This window comes from Cryptomeria japonica, chromosome 6 (assembly GCF_030272615.1).
Source record: "Cryptomeria japonica chromosome 6, Sugi_1.0, whole genome shotgun sequence".
NCBI classification, from domain to species: Eukaryota; Viridiplantae; Streptophyta; class Pinopsida; order Cupressales; family Cupressaceae; genus Cryptomeria; species Cryptomeria japonica.
Window position 1 is genome coordinate 72,915,953 of NC_081410.1, and position 21,978 is coordinate 72,937,930.

Genomic DNA, 21,978 nt, shown 5'->3' on the forward strand with positions numbered 1-21,978 from the left:
AAGTGAGTGCTTTATACAGATGACTGTTTCTGCTATATAATTATGTATGGAAGTTCAGAATATGAATCCAAATGAGAAAAATGTGTACATTATATACACAATATTTGTCCGTTAAGCATTCTTAACAGCTCTATCTGCTACCAAATATCACTGCAATTAAAGGTCTGAGGCAGGAAAGCAAAGTGGGTTTTAAAAAAGTTCCACTCTCAAGTCATTTCAAGTTAAAACAGATCAGAAACTATATTGCCCATGGTAAAACATCTCACAATTAGAACTCAAATTTCACGTTATGTGACGCTAAGATTTAACAGAATACAAGTCTGAAAAGGAATAAAAAGACACCCCAAATGCAGTAACACCCAGTTAAATACCCAAACAGTCAGTACAGAGAGGCATTGAGTGTGGACAATCCTTGTTCCAGAGGATGGCCTCTAAACACAATGGAAACAGAACCCATTATCTTCAGCACTATCATTACCCTTCAATTAGCATAATTCTGAACCTGATGATGATCTGCACAAGCGGCAAGATTGTGCAAACCACTGAACCATACATGTTGCAACCAAAACCATCTATCCGTATGCTATTTCTAGAGAAAAAAGTTTTTTAAAATTAACTTCTTGACTACTGAATTTTGATCCAACTAGAGACTTTTTAACTTTCTGTCTATGTGATGTTTTCATTCTCCAGCTTTGGGTGTGTCCTAAGGCCGGATGCTGTTGGAGCTCTGCTCTGGCCAATCAGGGCAGTCTGCAAGGCCTCTCCTTGGTCAGCTCGATGTTCCATTCTTGTGATCATTGATTTCTGCCTGCGCTTGTGGAGGCAAAAACCGAAGACTCCTGTGACCCCCAATACCATGGACCCTCCAAGAAGAGATCCAAGTGCAAATTTCCATGTATTAGATTCATGTTTCTCTGGAAACACATAAGGAATGCTATTTGGAATTTTCTTTGATGAAGGAGAGGAGGGAAAACCAGAAACTATTGACCCTGCAGAAGGGGCTGGAATAGGGGCAAGAGACTGAATGACCAGAGAGAAATGCCCTTGGTAATATGTAGTACAAACATAGGAAGAAGACATATTACTTAGACTCACAGATCCATTCAAATTAAAAAAAATGCACAAAGGGGTCACTACCAAGCCTTTCTGAGAATCAACACTTGTGAATCTTACGTTGATGGGCTTCTTTGTAGCCAAAATATGAGCTTCTTGAAGATTGTCAGAGCTTTTAACACGAGCAGATTTATTATAAGCTAAAAGACCTAAAACAGGTGCCACAAGCTTAAACCTCTGATTAGTTCCAAGATTGTTGTAGTAAAGAGAGGACCAATTTCCAAGGTTTTGATAGACAAGCACAAGTCTTTTAACATAAGGCTGAACTACAACTCCTGCTGGAATATCAAATTCATTGTAAACAAATCCTCTGCTCCTTAAACTACCACTCCTGAGTCTGACCGCATGGACTTGGATTCCAGACATGTTATTGGGTACTTGGGCATCATAGATAATACCTGTTTTTGGATGAATGCATGCTCTGAAAGCATATTTCTGAAGTACATTGTCCAGTGACCTTTGGGAATTGAGGGCTTCAAGTCTATCAGAAGACCTGTTGTAGAAATTTGCAGATCCTGAAATAAAGAGAGAGGAGAATATGAACAAATTATATAGAGCAACCAACTTGCAGGTGCATTGCACAAAATGGAAGCCTTCATGCCTATACTTAACACGAGTGATCTGTAATTTTTGCATGGTAGTCGGAGATTTTAACTCATCAACAATCAGTATTGCTAAATACAACTTCACATGAGCACTGAAATGAAAATTCAATGCAAAGTTTAGGCCGAGGATGCTATTGTATGCATTTCTGCAGAGATCAAAGTGGCCCTTTTTTGGCCAAGGTGGTGTACGAGATGAATAAAAGAGAAATGCACAGTGGCCATGAAAGTCTAACCATGCAAATACGAGGAATACAGGCAACGAAATGAAATCCCTTGTTGGTCTCTAATACAACACTAAAGAACGATGTAAAATATGCGTTCAAGCATATGGCGGGGCTCCAAAGGTTATTTTATTGATTAAAAGCTTTGCTGGTTTTGTTCGAAGTAGTTTTATTTTTTAAATAGGTAAAGCACTTTTATAGTATTTATGAATCATTTTTAATATGTTTATTAATATAGATGTCTTTGGGCTTTCTTTTATTTTGGGATTGATTATTGAGTGTGATCTGAAATATTGATATGGATTTTTTTGCAGAGTCTAAACTAGAAACACTAGCAATTAAATTATGGATTGTGAAAATCTGATATCATTAATCTTGTTGCAATTGCTTGTAGATTAGATTGTATTGGAGTGTTTTTCATCAACTTTTTGGAACACACTCCATGATCCATCGTCAAGATGATAATAGAAAGTTCAAGGTGATGAAAAATGTTTGTTGCAGACCAAAAAAAACCTAAAAAAGGAGAGATGTGAAGATTAAATATCATTAATCTTAACACATGTTTTAAAATAGAGTAGAAGTTTTGTCATTGTATTGTGAAGATTAAATTTTATGTAATAAAAAAATATTGATATGTTGAATTTTTTTCTTATAAATTTTTTTTTATGACATTATTCTATTATATATTTAAATTTCATATAAAAATAATCAGATTTCATTTTATTATAAATTTTAATTCTATTAATATTCCATATTTCTTTGTAATTGTTGAAATATATTATAATAATTTTGTTCAAGGATAGATTAAGGGGGCTTTACCTAGCATAGAACATTATTGGGAAAATTTTGACCATGTTTTCTTTAACAGTTTAATAAAATAAAGTATCAATTATAATTTAATTCTATTATACGTGATGAGTAATTAACTACTGTCACAAGTAGTTGAACCCATCTTTACTCTATAACATTGATGGAAACATTTATTTTATGGGTACATTGTTTTTCAATTCTAATGATGTTGGGTATATTGTTTTTCAATTTTAATGATGTTATAAGACAATAGTTGGCATTAATTTTTCAGTCTATTAGATTAAGTGTATGAGCTTTTAATTTAAACTATGTATGCTTTTTTGACTCAATATTTCAGATCATACCAGATGATCTATCACCAGAAAATCTTCATTTTATTAGTTTCAATTCCACTTCACCTAAGCAAGTGCTCATAGCAACTATCTATTCTATATTAACCATTCAAATCCAGGAAGCAATGATCTATGCATTGCTAAATAGTTCAGTTAAAAAATTTAAGTTCCATTGCTTAGCCCATGCAAGCTCTGGTAGTGAGGTCTTTGATGCCATGTGTGATGGTTCATTTTGATCTATTACTTCACTCATCTAAACATCAAATTTAATGATGTTAGGTGAGATGATTTATTTCAATTTTTTTAATGAAAAATTTAATATCATCTATGAATTCATTTTATTATTTATAAAAAAAACATGATCAAGAACCACCATCATAACATTGTACAGGTTACTGAAAAATAACTTTAAACAGTATGAATATTATCCCTTTTAAGTTACAGGTTACTGAAACAGTATGAATATTATACCTTTTAAGTTATTATTAAACGAGACTATCCAAAAACTAAGTGGTTTTCACTATTCTTTAGGGAAGACTGTTTTCCACTGTATTACTATGTCTTAAAATGAAAAACAAGTTGGTACTTGATGAACTCCAAATACTAGTATGATGACAAATGAGGAAGTGTGTAGTTTGCTCCATTTCATTTGTCAAGCTGCTACAGGTGAAGAGAATATTCATGATTGAAGTGATTGCAATGAAGCCAGTTTAGAATAGGGTTTTAGAAGCTTTCAAATTTTTATTTTTATTTTTTAACAGATATCAAAAATATTTATAAATATTTTTTTAAGAGGGGTAAATGTTTTTGATTCGGAGCTATGAATCATTGAGGTTTCAAATGAGGGACTTCTTTTCCATTTTAAACATTCAATAATAGTAACCCAACAAAATTTGAATCTTGATGACAAGAACAAAAACAAAAACACCATAACCATCACAATATGTCAATGCTGACGAAACATTTGTAAATCATTGCTCACAGAAAAACGTCTTATATATTTTGTATCAATGCCAAGATTTACACATTTACAGATCTGAAAAGGGATAAGAAAACACTCGAAATACAAGATAAATGCAATGAGTGTGGACAATCCTTTGTCTAGGGTGACAGTCCCTAAACCCTAAGGAAGTGGCATCCATCATCTTCAGTGCAATCATTAATTATCCTTCAGTTAGCAGATTCTGGCCTCGATAATGTTATGCAAATGAGGAAACAAGTTGTGAACCACTCAACCATATCAAAGCATGCATATGCAAATTACTTTAGAGAGAACAGTACAGTGTCCTAATATAGACTTCTTCACTCATGAACTAGGACTCAACAATTTTATCTTTCTGCTCTTATGTGTGGTATTCATTCTCCAGCATTGGTTGTGTCCTAAGGCCTGGTGCTGCAGGAGCTCTGCTGCTGAAACTAAAAATGTAAGTCTGCAAGGCCTCTCCTTGGTCAGCTTCTGTTTCCATTTTCATAAACCTTTTATTCCTCCTCTGCCTGATTATCCAAAACATCACCATCCATGTTATTCCCAATAACACAAATCCTCCAACAAGAATCCCAGTTTCCAACTTCCATTTTTTTGGAAGACTTTTGTCTGGTACTTCTATAATCACATTAACATTGTCATATGGATTTGTTGAGGGGGGAGGTTTCCTAGCAAAAATGGGCCTGCCATTGAAAGCTTGCTCTTGTGGGGTAGGTGCAAAAGCACCATTATTGGACACTGGACCCATTGTAGGAGCAACGGCATTTGGTACAGCTAGAGAAAACTGCCCTTGGGAATGAGTCATACAAACATTGGGATAAGACATATTGCTTACAGTCACAGTTCCAGCAACATCAAACAGAATACAAATAGGTTTTGTGCCCCCTGCCAAATGAATTCCTTCAAAACTAATTTTGATGGGTATTTTCCCAGCCCAAAGGCGAGGTTGCTGTTCTCTCTGAGAATAACCATGACAATCATAAGCCAAAAGTCCAAATATAGGTGCCACAAGCCTATATCCAAGCTTAGACCCTGTATTAGTGTAATAATTAGAGAACCCATTTCCAAGTTGGTGAAAGACAAGCATAAGCCTCTCTATATGAGGCTCTACTGCAATCCCAGGAGGTATCTCAAATTCATTGTAGGAAATTCCCCTGCTCTTCAATCTGCCAGTTCTTAACCTTATTGCATTCACTTTGATAAATCCACACTTTAAGAGAGGCACTTCTACATCATAGATAATGCCTGATTTGCCATGCATAAATGATTTGAATGCATACTTCTGAATCAAATGGTTCATCAATTGTTGGGATTGCAAGGTTTCACGAAGACCATTAGAACAACTGAGAGTGGTATTTTTCAAATTGTATTCTGAAGAAGTGCAGGCACAGAAAGATATGAAGGCAATCAATTGCAGAAAATGGTATATCTTTTCCATTGCAGTTTTAGCCTCTTCTTGTACTGCTACTTGATGAACAGTTGATCTGCCACGTTTCACTTGTTCATTCCTACATTTACACTGCATTCTATAACTGAAAATATGTCATGGTATATATTTAGAATGTCGTTGATTATAAAAATGCGAGTCTTTGTGAAGGTGTTCTATAACAAATCATATTATCTGTTTTACTATTAATAAGTTTGAAGATATCTGAAGTCTAGCCCTTCATTATGGATGGATGTAGATAGGTTGTGATCCTTATTTATTCAGGATTGGATTTTCAGAGCAAAAATCTTACAACTTGGTGCGTTAGAAAGTAATCGGTGAACAAATAAAAGGCACCGGTAGTTTTTAGATACTCGAAACAAATTTTACACACTCTGACCAACTGTGTACAACAGATTTCTTTCAATTTCTTCTTCATTAAAAATAAAGTTATAGTCGGGTAGCTTTTCTTGTGTGGACTTAAATTAATGACTTAAACAATTATAAAATTAGGTTGTGATTTTGTGGTTTGATAGATGATTTTGAGTTAAAAGGATGTATGTTGTTGTGTTGTGGTGTATTCTTGTTTATTGGTTATGATTTTGTGGTTTGATAAATGATTCTTAGTTAAAAAGATGTATGTTGTGTCGTGGTGTATTTTTTTTTTTTTTAGTAAAAGGGGTAAAAATTTATTCATCACAAAGAAAATTATAGAGGAAGAAGGGCCAAAAATCCAATAAAGAACATAACATTAAACACTGTAATCTTCATCAATTAAGTGCTTTAACATGTGAGACAATTCTAAAGATAATTGCCCCCTATCAACGATATTTCAACTTTCCCTTCGATCAAAAGTCCATTTGACTAGGTAGTCTGCTACTTCATTCCACTCCTTAGGAATGTGAGTGTAAAGTGGAAAATTGGATCGAACCACTACGATGATTTTCACTTGGGAGATACTTTACATTCAAAAGAGGGGATGAATCCAGTAGATCCAAATCCAAGGGGAATAAAGATGTGAATACCAAGTGGATTGCAAGGGTTAGAATGCAATTTGCCCTCTTTTGTAAATAGATATGTTGACTTGTTGACTATGTAGAAAAGGGAGACAAAATGGATGAAATAAGGAGCTACTGGTTCAGGATTGCATTGTAACTTCGGATCTGAGATATTTAGACTGATATGGATCTACCTTGCAAATTTGGAGAAAAGTCGTCGAGACCGGGTTGAAAGTGTACTTGTTCCTTCGAAAAATCCGCGCGTCGAAAAGGGTTTTTCTGTCTCTGCAAATGAAGCTCAAACCTGCAATTACAGTTGCGCATCTGCAACCTACACACAAAAAAGAAGGGAAAAAGGGTTGTGGATAGGGGTTTGCCTCAGTCAAACCTCGGTTAAGGAATCAACCTTGAAAGAAATTAATTGCAAATGCTTAAATGTAAATGAAGAAATGTATACCTTGTAAATCTGCAATTTTTTGATGATGGTTGCTTTGCTTCTTGGATGTAATCACAAATGTTGTATGAAATGGCATGTAACATGACAAAACCCTAACACACACACATGCTTGCAAATGAATGTTGTAATGTTGCTCCAATGGATGAATGAAGAAGACACATGAAGAAAAGAAATTGATGGATGCTTAACGACTTGAACACTTGATGACGATGATGGAGACCTTCCACTTGAATTTCGCTTATTCTCCTTATCTTTGTATATCAAATGAGGGAATTGAATCTCCTTTTATACATGCTTAAGAGAATTATTTTTCTTACCTCACTGACGGTCGACATTGGGGAGATTAAATCCTGAAAACCAAAATGGTTTCAAGGGTTGGGTGGACCTATCTTAGGGCCACCTAAAGAGGGGGGACAAGGGTGCCACGCCCTTGTCCTAGGGGGGACAGGGCGCCACGCCCCTGTCATGGCCTATTTTGGGGCCTGGACAAGGTCCTGAGGTGATATCAGGGCTGAAACAAGACGAGACTTAGAATAAAGGTGCAGAGAGGGGCCTCAATTGAACAGGGAGATGCAGTCACAAAGGTGAGGGCCTAAAATGCGATCAAAATTGTAAGGGTCCCAATTTTATGACGCTACATTTATCCCCCACTTTAGTGGGAGTATGGCTTATGCCAATACTGCCAGTAAAGTAGAAGAAAGATGAAGATGAGAGATGCAAAGCAATACCACAAGGAGTATAAGACATCACTAATCTTGAGGAACAAAAGCCCCCAATCTTAGGATCTTAACTCACTCAAACATATGCAACAGCACACAAAACAAAAAGAACAAGACAAATCACAAAAGACATATGACAAAAACCAAAACACAAGACCACATATCAACTAGCCGAAGAGACCTTGATACTCAAATGTCTCAAACAACTAATCGAAACACAAAGACAAATGCCATCACATAAACACCAATAATCACATGAAAGAGAAAAGTTGACATCATCCATGAACCATCAATAGTAAAACTGTGAGCTCATGAGAGGAAGAAGAGAGAGAGAACATGAATACACACTTTGGTGATCCATGAGAAGAAAGGCGAACAAAAGGGAACCATGGACATCTCACCCCTAGAACTAGGTGATCCATGGAGAAAAGAGGACATGGAAAACTAGCCCCTAGATTCTGTCTAGGTGATCCATGTAAGGGAGGAGAGTGATAACGTCGTTAGTTCCACTCAACCTTGTGCACGTGTGTGCAAGTGAGGTTTGAAGGACCTCATAGGAGTCTATGCCCGAGTATGCTACAACCTGTATAAGATGTATAGTACAAATATCAAGAAAGTGGTGACATCTCACTCTAAGAGGTTGCCCTCTGGTTCTGAGAATATCCCACTATATAAGAGAAAAGTGGCGACATCTCATTCTAAGAATGACCCATTGTATAAGAGAAAAGCGGTGACATCTCGTTCTGAGAATGACCCATTGTAGAAGGGAAAAAAGGCGACATCTCATTCTGAGAATGACCCACTGTATAAAAGAAAAGTGGCGACATCTCATTTTGAGAATGACCCACTATATAAAATAAAAGTGGCGACATCTCGTTTTAAGAATGACCCACTGTATAAGGGAAAAGTGGTGACATCTTTCTCTAAGAGGCTGCCCTCTGGTTCTGAGAATGACCCACTGTATAAGGGATACAATGCGCGAGAGAAATATAATACAAAAGGAGCAACATGGGTGCCCCCCCCCTTAAGATGTCAACATAGTTTAATGTTGATATCTTAAGGAAAGTGGAACAAGGATACCTTCCTTCCACACCAAGAAGATATCCATCTTGCAACAATGTCATAAATCCAAGCAAGAGAGAGAATACTCTTTAGGCCGGGATAAGATAGTTGAAAAAGAGATATCTTTCTATAAGTGTAAAGGAGATCCTTGGAGGAGAAGAAATCTTTGTTCAAAAGACATCTTGTCTTAGACAAATATAACATCTTCTAGAATGAAGCGTAGAAGAGAACAAGAATTCAATCCTTCCTCCTACTGCTAGGTGAAAGGGATTCTTGATGAAGGATGACTCACTTTTATCCCAATGGGGATGGGTGAATTTATTATAGATGTACATCACCAAGTGTGAAGGAGGTTGTAGTCAAGGACATACACCTCTTGTATAAGAAAGAACCCTTGAGAAAACAACAACGATTTCACACAAGGAATGACATCAAGTAATAAAACTCACACCATCCACAACATAGGAAAGAGTGGATCCTTAGAGAGAGAGAGAGAGAGAGAGAAATTATTGCCCCCAAGTGTAGGGACAATGACAAGAGCTTACTCAATCTTCTAGAGAGAGATTAAACATAAGCAAATGCACAATGTACTTGCATGAACGCATGCAAGAAAAGACATTAGTATATGTAAAATACACATCTCAGGAAGTGGCAATCTTCTAAGAGGAGAGAGAAATAACATCACATATTCCCCAAGAGGGATTAGTCATAAGAACATACCATTGTAAGAAATGATAATCACGTATGAAAAATACAGATCCTAAAGAAAATAATGAGATAGAAAGAAAGAGAAATGAGCGAAATCCTTGCCCCCAAGTGAGAAGAACAAGGAGAAGCATTACACATCCTCTAATGGTGATTATTTTCAAGCGATATGCTTTCCTTAATGGAACAAGTCCTCTCAAGGAAGAGGCATGTACTTCACAGGAGACCATTCCATGTTAGGGGCATATCATACTTTTGAATAACTGAAACCATAGAAGAGGTAAGTTTTCGAAGAGAATTAAGACAAGAGAAAGAGATGGATTACCCATTAAAGATACTCCTCTCCAAACAAAGAGGAAAACCAAAGAACAATTATATGCTCACATAAGAATAACTATGTGCAAGAAATATTCAAATCTTCTACGCAAAGTGGCAATGGGGGAAGGAGCAGTAAGCGGCAATGGGGGAATTCAAAATTCAAATTCTCTGCAAGGCAGGAACTCTGGTTCCAATGACGGGAGTGGCCAGATTGTAGCTGGTCCCATAGGAGAGAAGGATAAGCCTCCGGACTATCTGGAAGTTGCTGCTATTCAGCAAACTAGTGGTACTCTGCCAGAGAAGACAGTGGGTTCCTCTGGGCCCTTGGGGGAAGGGACCAGCGAGGGGCCCATCCCACGTGACGGTTCTGGGGAGAGTGGAAAAGAATAAAAAATATGGTCTTCCCTCTTTGGAACTAGACCAACTGGTAATCCTCTTTTCCTCCTGTCAAGAATATATCTGACCCTTCAGGAGGTAAGTTCACTATCTCTATCCCTGATCTGGTTTTGGATCATAATATAAATAGTATGTCGAACTCCTTGGTAGGCAAATTTATGGGACTGCGTCCTAACATTAAAGTTGTTAGGGCCTATGTCAAACGAAAATGGGCCCTTAAGGGTAATGTTGAAATTTCGGCCTTACCCAAAGGCCTTCTGTCCTTTTCTTTCTCTTGCGAAGAAGATAAACGCATGATTCTTTGTGGAAGTCCCTGGTTGGTAGGAAAGACAGCCTTGGTTCTCCGTAAATGGCAACCGAATCTGAATATGAATGACTCTCTCTTGACACAAGTTCCAGTTTGGGTTACGCTGTCAGGCTTACCTCTGGAATATTGGGCAGAAAGTATCTTCTTTGGAATTGCAAACTCTTTTGGTGAACTGCTTTGTATAGACCCAGTAACAGCTTCAAAAAGGAGACTCACTCATGCTAGATTTTGTGTAGGGATAGCCCATGATGCAGATATGCCAGAACATATAGATTTAGTATCAAAGCTGGGAACATGGAAGCAACATATTGAATATGAATCTATTCCCTTTGCCTGCTTCCATTGTAAAAAAGTAGGACACTGGGCAAAGTCCTGTCCCATCAAACCCAAGGCAGAATCCAGGCAGTCGAAGCCCCATTCTGAGAACCAAAGGGTACCAGAAAAAATGGTATGGCAAGTTAAAAACTCAGAAAGTAAAGAAGAAAACTCAAATCGTTTTAATCCCTTGGGGGAGAAGAAGGAAGTGTCCTTAGTCTCTATCTCCAATCCTACAACCCAGGAAGCTCTGAGAAATGATTCAACCGTTGCCAACTTTCTGATTACTTCTCAAACAAGGGAGCAGAAAGATCAAACTGATTACCCAAATGATATAGTTGAAGTGGTGGTTGATACTTGTGAAGGAAATGAACTGCAAGAGAAAAATGATCAACCAGAGGAAGGAGAAATCCCTACCTCCCAAGAAGAAAAGACTTATTCCTCTTTGCTCATGCCTAGTCTTGAAGTTCAAGAAGCCCAAAAATGTTCAATTTTGGGCCTGAACCTCTCAGACTCAGACTAGAGTTCAAAATCAGCTAACAGTGACTTAAATGATTCAAATGCTTCCAGAACCCCTAATTGGGGAAACGAAGAAGAAATTTCCAAAATCCTAAGCAACCCGGTAGCGGCTCCTGAGATAGACGTTGAGTGGAAAATACCAAAGCAAAGGAATAAGAAAGGAACTACTCCCTCGACTTCTCTTCTAAGGAAATCTAGTAGAATAGCTCAAGTGGACGTCGGGTATACCTCTTTCTCCACAGGTCGTCCCTCTAATCACACAGTCAGAAACAAGGAGGCCAGCAAGAACATTGCAGATGGAACCCAGAAGACTCTGAAGGAGTTAGGTATTGGTAAGTAACTATAAAGATTATATCTTGGAATATTAGGGGACTTAATAACCCCCATAAGCATGACATTATTAGGAACATGATAAGGGATAGTAAACCTAATATATTTCTAATTCAGGAAACCGAAATGAGTAAAGAAAAAGTCGAATCATTGAAGTTTTTCAAAAAAGGAAATGTCAGTGGCGACAGTTCTGAAGGTGCTTCAGGAGGTATGTTGGTGTAAATAATTATTCATCATGGATATTATTACACTTACTTAAGTTTACTTAGGAAATGCATTTCATAATAGTTTGGGTATGAGACACTTGGGTGTTTGTACCACATTGGGATAGTGTGTGTAGGAGAATTTCCACCTTTTATGGTGTGATCTTGTTGTTACACTCCACATTCAGTGGGTGATCCACCTCATGTGGACTATTATATTGTTTCTCCTACCTACCCTTGTTTCTTATTGAGCCACATGTCATGTTTGTGTGCTCACATATCCATATAGCCTTGCCTATATAAGCAGGCTTATATTCATTGTATGTAATGCTTAATGATTCAGTTGATCATATTTTTCATCTTGATAGAATACAGTTTATTTCTATCATATATTTTGTTCTCTCTTATTTGTGCTTTCCATTGCCTCTTGATCTTGGCAAAATCTCACAATAGCTACCATTTGGAATCTTAATTCTATTAAAGGGCATGTTATCATTCAGGACAACAATTTCTCTTGTATCAAATTTGAGCACCTAAAAGATGGTACTTCATGGGTCCTCACCAACATTTATGCTCCCAACACCTTGAAGGCTAGAAATTCCTTCTGGCAAAAACTTATTCAAGCTAGGGAGAGCTTCAGGAATCTTAGCCGGCTGGTTATCGGAGACTTCAATACTCCTTTGAGAGAGGAGGAAAAATATGGTGGAAGCCCCCCTCAGCTGGAAAGCAGGTTGACCCTTATGGATTTCATTAACTCTTGGGCCCTCAATGACTTGGAAATTCAGGGATGTAATTATACTTGGACTAACAGGGGAACTGGTACTGATCTTATCCAAGTCCATCTTGATAGGACCCTCATTTCCGATGACTGGTTTAGTCATTATTACTGTTCTCTGTCGGCCCACATTCGGGTTGGTTCAGATCATTTTCCCATCACCTTTATTATTGACTCCATCAACAGAAGGAGAAAATTCCCCTTCAGATTTGAAAAAATGTGGACCCTCCACCCAGACATCAAAAGAAATATCCAAAAATGGTGGAGCATTCAAGTTGAGGGAAATGCCATGTATAGAGTTGTTAAGAAGCTTAAGAGTGTTAAGGGCAACATAAGAATCTGGAATAAATCCAGCTTTGGGAACATTTTTGAGGCCAAAAGTAAAGTCTAGGAAGACCTCAAAGAAATACAAACTCAAATCCAGAAAGATGGTTTCAGAACTGTATCCATTGCTGATGAAAATGAGACTCTCAAAAAATATCATGATATCATTGCCAAAGAGGAATCCTTTTGGAAGCAGAGATCAAGATGCATTTGGCTTAAGGAAGGAGATAGGAACACAAGATTCTTCCACATGTTGAATATCAAGCATAAAGTAGGTAACAGGGTTACCAAACTCGTGGTGGATAAAGGAGAGATTATTAAGGAGGAGGAAATTAGAAAGGAAGCTAAAAGGTTTTTTTTGGAACTACTAACGAGGGGTAATAGATTGGATGTTGAAGCTCAATCTTCTTTTCTTCTTAACATCCCTTGTCTCATTGATGATTATAAGAATGCCTCCCTTTCTTCCATTCCCTCTAATCAGGAAATCAAAAATGTTGTCTTCTCCTTTGATGGTAACAAAGCGTCGGGTCCAGATAGTTTTCCATTGTTCTTTTTTCAAGATTTCTGGGACATTGTCAGGAAAGATGTTACCAATGGAGTCAAGGAATTTTTTGGGGCTAGGAAACTTTTGAAAGAAATTAATGGCACATTTCTGGCTCTCATTCCCAAATCTCAAGGCACTGACTCAATGGACAAATGTAGACCTATCAATCTTTGCAATTCCTTTTATAAGATTATCTCTAAGGTTCTTACTTCCAGATTGCTTTTTGTCCTTCCCGCTGTCATTAATCACCAACAAAATGGTTTTGTCCCTGGTCATCAAATTCTTGATTCTATTATTACTGTCCATGAGAACATCCACTCTCTTGTTAAAGCTAAGAAGCAGGGTCTCATCCTTAAGCTGGATTTCTCCAAATCCTATGACAGGGTTGACTGGTCTTTCCTCTTGAATGTTCTAATGTCTTTTGGTTTCTCACCCAAAGTTTTGGATCTCATCACCCAACTTATCACCTCTGCTTCTTTTGATGTTATTATCAATGGTTCACCTTATTCTTTTTTCCAAGCCTCTAGAGGTCTCAGGCAAGGGGATACTATTTCCCCCATCCTCTTCATTATTATGGCAGAATGTTTTGGAAGGAGTATGGAAAATTTGGTTTTGCAAGCCTCCTTTAAGGGTCTCCACCCCTCCTCGGCAGATCTTGTTTGTTCTCATCAACAATTTGTCAATGATACTATTATTATGGGGAATCTAGTATTTCTGAAGCTAAAACTTTGAAGAGTACTCTTTGCAAGTTTGCCTCTGCTTCGGGTCAAATTATCAATTGGACTAAAAGTGAAATTTTATTCATTAATACCCTGGAGAGAAGACAACAGAGAATCAGTAGAATCTTGGAGTGTAGGATTGCTGATCTTCCTGCAAACTACCTTGGACTCCTTCTGGAGTTCTCTAGTGGAGAAATTCCAGAAAAACATTAGCTGGATGGAAAGGAGCCCTCCTAAGTCAGGCTGGAAAGCTCCAGATTCTAAAAGCTTCTCTTCTAAGTATCCCAATATATGCTCTTAGCCTTTTCAGAATTCCAGTTAAGTATGTTGATGCTATCGAGAAAATCCAAAGAATATTCTTTTGGTCTAGGGTTGAGGACAAGAAAAGAATGTCCTTAGGTATGCAAATCGAAGAGCCATGGCGGTCTGGGCCTGAGGAGGATCCGAACCCTAAATGAAGCTCTTCTGTCCAAGCAAGTCTGGAGAATGTTTCATCTTAATACTGAATGGTGCAAAATTTGGTGAAGTAAGTACTCTCTTCAATCCTATTCCCTTTCTTCTTTTATCAATTCGGATATTAGTATTAATGGCTCCCACATATGGAATTATGCCTCTAAATGTAAAGAAAGTATAGCTAAAGGTGGGATCTGGAAAGTTGGAAATGGTAGGAAAGTTAAATTCTGGGAGGATCCCTGGCTTTTTGATAAGCCTTTGATAGAAATCAATGAATGGCCCCCATATGCTCCCTCTTGTATAAGATCTTTTGGCTCCTTAGTTGTTGAGTACTGGACTGGTAATGAATGGCAGAATATTGAGAGCATCCACCCAGGCCTCTCTAAGCTCAAGATCCATTTGTCTGCGGTTTGGTTGAACAAAGAGGTTGACTCCCTGATTTGGAAACATGATCCAAAAGGTATCCTTACTATTTCCTCTATATATTGTGTTTTGTCCCCTGATCCTTTAGGTAATCCCTTCTGGTCTAAAGTCTGGATTAGAGGCCTAAGCCCCAAGATCAACTTCTTTTGTTGGACCATTCTCCATAATAAAATCTTGACCCTTGACAACCTGAAATGTAGAGGCTTTGCTATCCCTAATAGATGTGCTCTATGCCTTTAGGAAGAAGAGTCTATGGACCACCGTGCCATTCACTGCCCCTTTTCAGCCTCAATATGGGAAAGATTTCTCAATAGTTTTAGCATTGCCTGGGTGTTTCCCAACACCATCACATATTTGTTTTCCTCCTGGAACATAAAATGGACTAATTCTTTTTTGAGATCTTTGTGGTAGCTCTCACTTCCTCACATCCTATGGGGACTATGGAAAGAGAAATAATCGAATCTTCAAGGATATTTCCCTCAATCAGGATATTGTGTTCTAGAAAATCCAATGGGCGATTCAGGAAAATATAGAGATCATTGAGGGTCCTTGTTTTTCGAACAATACACTGGAAGCAAATATTTTAAGGGTGTGGAATATGAAGAGTTCCGACAATACAAACCTCACTCATAACAGAAGGCTTGAAGTTACATGGCAAACCCCCCCTCATGGTTGGTTCAAAGTTAATTTTGACGGTGCTGCCAAAGGTAACCCGGGTCCTTCAGGTTGTGGAGCTGTTCTAAGAGATGACAAAGGAATGTGTAAGGAAATGGTTGTTGTCCCTATTGGAATTCAAACTAATCATAAAGCCGAAGTGATGGTTGCTCTCCAAGGTATCCTCCTAGCAAAGAAATGGAATTTTTCCCACCTATGGATTGAAGGGGACTCAAACAATATTATAAACTGTCTTAAGGGGGTCTCAAAACCTTCATGGTCGATCAACAACATCATCATCTCTGCTAGAGACCTTATTAGCACCTTTAAAAAAAGCTACATATCCCACATATACCGAGAGGCCAACGGCTCTGCTGAGTGGGCTGCCACTATGGCGGTTAACAAGGAAGCAATTACCACGTGGACGGGAGAACAAGGACTCCCCGAAGATGTCAGGCAAATCATTTGCTATGATCATTATAGAAGTACTCCTAAGATACTTGATGGACAAGATAATTATGAAAAGAACTGACTTGAGTGCTTCAAGTCATTATAATAATGAGAGACTCATTTATTATATTACCAATACCATAAGTTCCCACGCTTTCTGGGTGACTTTGATAGTTCTGAAAAGTTCACCAGCTAATCTACTCTGCAAGGTTCAAAATTTGGTCTTGAACAACGACAACATGGGTGGTAACAGGAGGCGATATGAACCAAGTAGTTGTAAAGAATGGAAATAGAAGGAGGAGGTTTGGGATATTCTACAGAAGGGTGGCTTCTCGAAATTCATGGAGAGACTCCACAGTTGCGACGGTATGATCACCAGTTTTTTCTGCAAAAACTAGAAAAAGGGCATGCTGAAAATGGGAGACCAAACTGTAGAAATCGATGAAGATTTAATTGCTCAAGCTATGGGCCTCACAAGAGAAGGGTGCAACTTCTACAAAGATATGAAAGTCAGTAGGGAAGCTATTGAAAGATACCCGGTCACCAAGAAAGAGAAGCAACGATTGGTAAAGTTGAGCAAAACCTACTACCCGCCCAGGGCTTTTGCCAAACCCTGGCGGGAGGTCCTCTTTGTTTTAATGTGATACATCACTCTAGATGGTAGGTTCACTAAAGCTTATGGTTACCACTTTTTTCTATTGAATCACTTTAGGCACAATGATAAGGTTAACTTCCCTTATTTTCTGCTATGTTTGATGAATGCGTCCTTCAAGGCCTACAAAGAGAACCCATGGGGTGATACAGCCATGCACCAAGGCCTTATGGTACTAATCTATGACCATCTTAAGGCCAACCAAATTGCTCGGATGCAGCCCTCTACGGATTTTGAGGATGAGGGGTCTGACCCTGCCTTCTCAGAGGAAGAGGAGTCCGAAAGTGACCCTTCAACTGATACTGAGGACAACATGGATGTCTCGGACTATGAAAGTGGGAAGAAGAGGAAACACATCAAAACCAGACCCTCATCCTCTAAGGGCAAAAAGTCTAAAGTTAGACCCCTGATTAGCATTTCTTCGGAAGAAGAGACTTTGGACGACTCTGAGGAGGAGCACCCTCAAGGGCGACTAAAGAAGAAGACTAAAGCTCACACCCAAGCAAGGAAAATGCACAAGAAGAAAGAGGAGACTGTTAAGGAACCAGAAGCCCACAAGCAGGTAAGGGCCCTGGAAGATGATCAGAATCTGGAAAAGGAGACCATGGAAGAGGTTCTTAGGGCTGTTGACACAACCATCCAGCACACCCCTAAAGAGGAAAAGGCAACCCCTGGAAAAGTTGACCCCCCCTATAACCCTCCCCCCGAGGGTTTGCAAGGTTTCATGGAAACTATGGAGTGGCTCATCAATGGTTACAAGAAAGTTGTGGACGAAAATTAAAAACTCTATAACTGAATCTTGATCCTAGAAACCATCAATACAGGGGAAGGGAAGACCATGGCCAACTTCATAGAGGACCTAAAAAGTACCATCACCAAAGCTGAAGACATAAGAGATGCTTTCAACCCCAGGTTCGAAAAAATTGAGAAGGATTTGCTGGAAAGAAAGAATCTTGCTGACACTAACAACCACACCCTCACGGAAACTATTAGAAAAATTGGTAAAATTGAGGAGTGCCTGAAGAACATTGTTGAACAGAGCCTTAGCATCCTGAAGATTTCAGCCAACAACACCAACACTCTCATCAGCAAACTGGATGATGAAAAGGAAATCCTGGACATTGACCCGGAAATGGAAGGAACAGGGGAAGCTCAAGGCCCCAGAACCCGCACCAGAGGCAAAAAGAAGGACAAAAAACCTAATAAGGATCTAGAAGAGCTTAAAGCTGTCGAGGCTTCTTACAACGAGCTAGTGACAAAGATGGAGGATTTGTTGAAGAAAATTTCTGTGTAGCGCCTTCTCAGTTTCTTAGCTGTTGTTAGTTTTGCTATCCATTCTGTTCACTGGATTTTTGCCAGTCTTTTTGTATGCGGCTCTTAAGCTCTGATCTTTTTGGTGTCCTATCTTAAAACTTATGTTAAAGGTTTCTGGTCCTGAAAACCTTCTTTTTTAATTAATCAGAACTGTGTGCAAGAAAGGAGATCTAATAATGAATAATGCATAAAGATAGAGATAATTCCATAGGAAGAAGAAGGAAAGTGAACTTCATGTTGCTACCCCAGGGTGTTTAAAATTGAAATAATACCACCACAACCGATAAAGAGCCCCCAGTTAAGTTGGCTACTTATGCCATATGGTGAAGAGAAACATGAAGAGAAAAGAAGTGCTCCCAAAAACTTGGGAAAATTCTTTCGTGAACCATCAGGAAGAACTTCAAACTAGATGGTTGGGTCCTTACAAAATTGTAGAGGTATATTCCAATGTTGTTGTCAAACTAGTTACTATAGACAATGTTAAATTTAAATTACTAATCAATGGGAATCATCTATGTCTCTATCATAAACCAGTGAGAAAATAGGATTTCATGTAGCAACTCTCTTTTTTCAGAGTTTATGTATTCTCCCTCCACTTTGTTACAATTCTCTATCACTTTTGATACTTAAAGAAATGAACAAATTAAACTTACAATCAAGAAGCACAAAGTCTTTCTTGAATGTAATTCTAACTAAGCTAATGATTACAAATGATAAGAAATTTAACTTGCAGCTCAAAGTCTTCAATTATAATTTCCCAATCCCTTAAAACTACAAGTAATAGCAGCAATACAAAGATAACCACTAATTACTTAACATGAAAAAATTTCCCAAATATGTAAATAGCACAAAGTCTACTCAACACACTTGGAAATCCCTTTCAATAACATAAACAAATTTGCCACAAAATTTTAATATATATAAGAACGATTATGAGAACTAAAGATAGAAGTAATTCCAATCACAACCACAATCTTCTACTCACTCAAAGTTGAGGTTTAATGAATTGCTTTCTTATATTACTTTGAATTCAATTTTACATCCAAAAAAAAGCTCAAAGTCTTAGTTGGCACAAAATTTTGGCAGAGTTTTGCAAAGCATACCAAAGATCCATATTTACAAATGAGGATCCTCTATATATAGGAGAGAAAAGGAGAAAAAGGTGGGCACAGTTGACTAATTCAATCCCACTTGACTACAACTACAACATAAAGGGAACATGCAGATATGAGAAAACTTACAGCATCTAAAAATGCAACTACATTAAAAATGCATCTACATGAAAAACTAAGTGTCAAAAAGGGGACACTTTATTCATCTTTCTCCTCCTCATTGGATTTAAATTCTTCAAATTTAGCCAAGATGGATTTCATCTCAGCTTCATCTTTTTGTATACAGGTTTTCTCGATGATGTATATGTATGAATGGGAGAGGCCTCTAATTTGCTTGCGGATGACTTGGACATTTGCAAAGATGTTGTAGAGAACATGTTTGTTAGGCCCATGATCAATATTCATCTTCGAAAGAACAAGCTGGAGATCCGGAATCAATCAGGATTGAGCAAAAAACTTGATTGAAAAAGGCTCATGAAGGGAAAAACATCAAAACTAGCAAGTCAGGGTTTAAAAGTTGACCTACTACTTGCAAAGGAAAGATATTGGCATGTCGGGTTTTAAACCCCGACATGCTAGTGGAACAAAATTGACTGGCGGGTCGGGTTTCAAACTCCAACCTGTTAGTTGCAAATGTAAAGATAAAAGCTCGCATGTCGGGGTTTAAAACTTGACATGCGACTTGCAAAAACTTTATCCTCACATGTTGGGTTTCAAACCCCTACATGCGAGCTGTGGGAACGAGCATTGGTTGACTTGCATGCCAGGGTTCAAAACCCAACATGCAAGTCCATGGAAGGACAATCCACATGTCGGGTTTTAAATCCTGACATGTAAGGAAAACAAAACAAAAATGCAAATCTTATTTTGGGTTTTGAAACCCGTTATGAGAGGTTTAGCAGAAAAGGAGAAGGTATGTTGGGTTTAAAACCCGACATACCTCACATTAATTGGAGGAAAACAAATAATGAATCAACACTGAAAACTAACACAAACCCTAGCAAAACCTAGCAAAAACCTGATGCAAAACAAATTAAAACAAAAAACAAAAAAAACCCTACTTGCCAGATGTGAAGACACTAGAGAAAAAGATGAATTCAGTAGCTAAATGGCCAACACCCGCAAGGAGGAAGGAGATAAGAGCTAAAACGCCTCGGGAAGAAACAAAGACTTAGAATGCAAAAAGACCGATTAAAAATCAATTTATAACTAACTAAAAGATAAACACGAGTTTCAGTAAATGCAACTCGTGTTGATAGGTCAGACTTTAAAGTCCGACATGTCACCACAAGACACTAGCAGGTTGGACTTTAAAGTCCGACCTATCAACAAAACCAAACTGCAAGTTGGACTTTAAAGTCTAACCTGCTAGTCAAGAAAACTGGCACATCGGACTTTAAAGTCCGATGTGCCGACAAAGGCAAACTGGCACATCGGGGTTTAAAGCCCGACCTGTCAATAAAAACAAAGAAAACTAATAAATAAAAAATGACTAAACATAGACATAAAACGAAAAGAGACTAATTGACAAGGTTGATTAGCCTTTCCCAGAGCCTGTGAGGTATGAAATGGCCGAGTTTTGTAGGGTTGCCTCACAATTTCGACCATGTTGAAATCAAAGACAACATCTTTGTAAAGATGGTATGAAGTACACAAGGAAATGTGATAGATGTCAGAGGATGGGGAAGCCAATAAGATCTGATGAAATGCCCTTGTATCATCAAGTGGTCTTAACCCCATTTGACAATTTGGGTATGGATTTTATAGGACCTATTGATCAACCTTTTAATGGTAAATCCTGCATCTTGGTGTGCACTGACTACCTAACTAAATGGGTTGAGGTTAAGACCATGAAGCATGCAAGACATAATAAAGTTTCAGAATTTTTATATGATGAAATTTTCACCAGATATGAAGTGCCTAGAGAAATTGTCACAGACCAGGGAACAAAGTTCACATCCAATGTAGTGGCAGCATTAGTGCAAGAATATAACATCAGGCACAAGAAATCAACCCCATATCATCCACAAAGCAATGGGAAAGTAGAGGTTACTAATAGAGAAATTGAGGCCATTCTCACCAAAATAGAAGTACTGCATAAATGAGTTTGGGCAAACCACTTGCCAAAAGCAATATGGGCTTATAGAACAACATGGAAAACCACAATTGGATTCACCCCTTTTGAATTGGTATATGAAAAAATAGCAATGATGCTTGTAGAATTTGAACATAAGACACATAGAAAAACCTTGGAACTAAGCATTGATTTGTCACAAGCACAATCAAACAGGGCAATGCAATTCAATGCATTGGATGAAATGAGGAAGATAGCTCTACAACACACTGCATTAATCCAACAACAGAGAACCAAATGGTATGATAGGTACATCAAAACCATGACATTCAAACTAGGTGATTGGGCTTTATTGTATGACCCATGGTATAAGGACAATCTGGGAAAACTTCAAACTAGATGGTTGGGTCCTTACAAAATTGTAGAGGTATATTCCAATGTTGTTGTCAAACTAGTTACTATAGACAATGTTAAATTTAAATTACTAATCAATGGGAATCATCTATGTCTCTATCATAAACCAGTGAGAAAATAGGATTTCATGTAGCAATTTGTGAAATTCAATGGTAATACTCTTCCTACAGCTGAGGAAGGTGATCCTCTAGGTTCACCACATGTCTAATTAGCACGCACTTCCTTTCATAATAAAGAATCCATAGTCTT

General features: G+C 38.0%; 2 protein-coding genes across 2 annotated transcripts; both read right to left on the reverse strand.

Annotated features, from left to right (window-relative positions):
• Positions 1-268: 268 nt before the first annotated feature.
• Positions 269-2,055, reverse strand: LOC131064195 (uncharacterized). The gene has a single exon (XM_057998246.2). The coding sequence runs from the start codon at positions 1,747-1,749 to the stop codon at positions 667-669; it is 1,083 nt and encodes a 360-aa protein (XP_057854229.1). The 5' UTR covers positions 1,750-2,055; the 3' UTR covers positions 269-666.
• Positions 2,056-4,424: 2,369 nt separating this feature from the next.
• LOC131064154 (uncharacterized) lies at positions 4,425-5,591 on the reverse strand. Its single transcript, XM_057998185.2, has one exon. It carries the CDS (start codon positions 5,589-5,591, stop codon positions 4,425-4,427), a length of 1,167 nt encoding a protein of 388 aa, XP_057854168.2.
• Between the last annotated feature and the right edge of the window lie 16,387 nt (positions 5,592-21,978).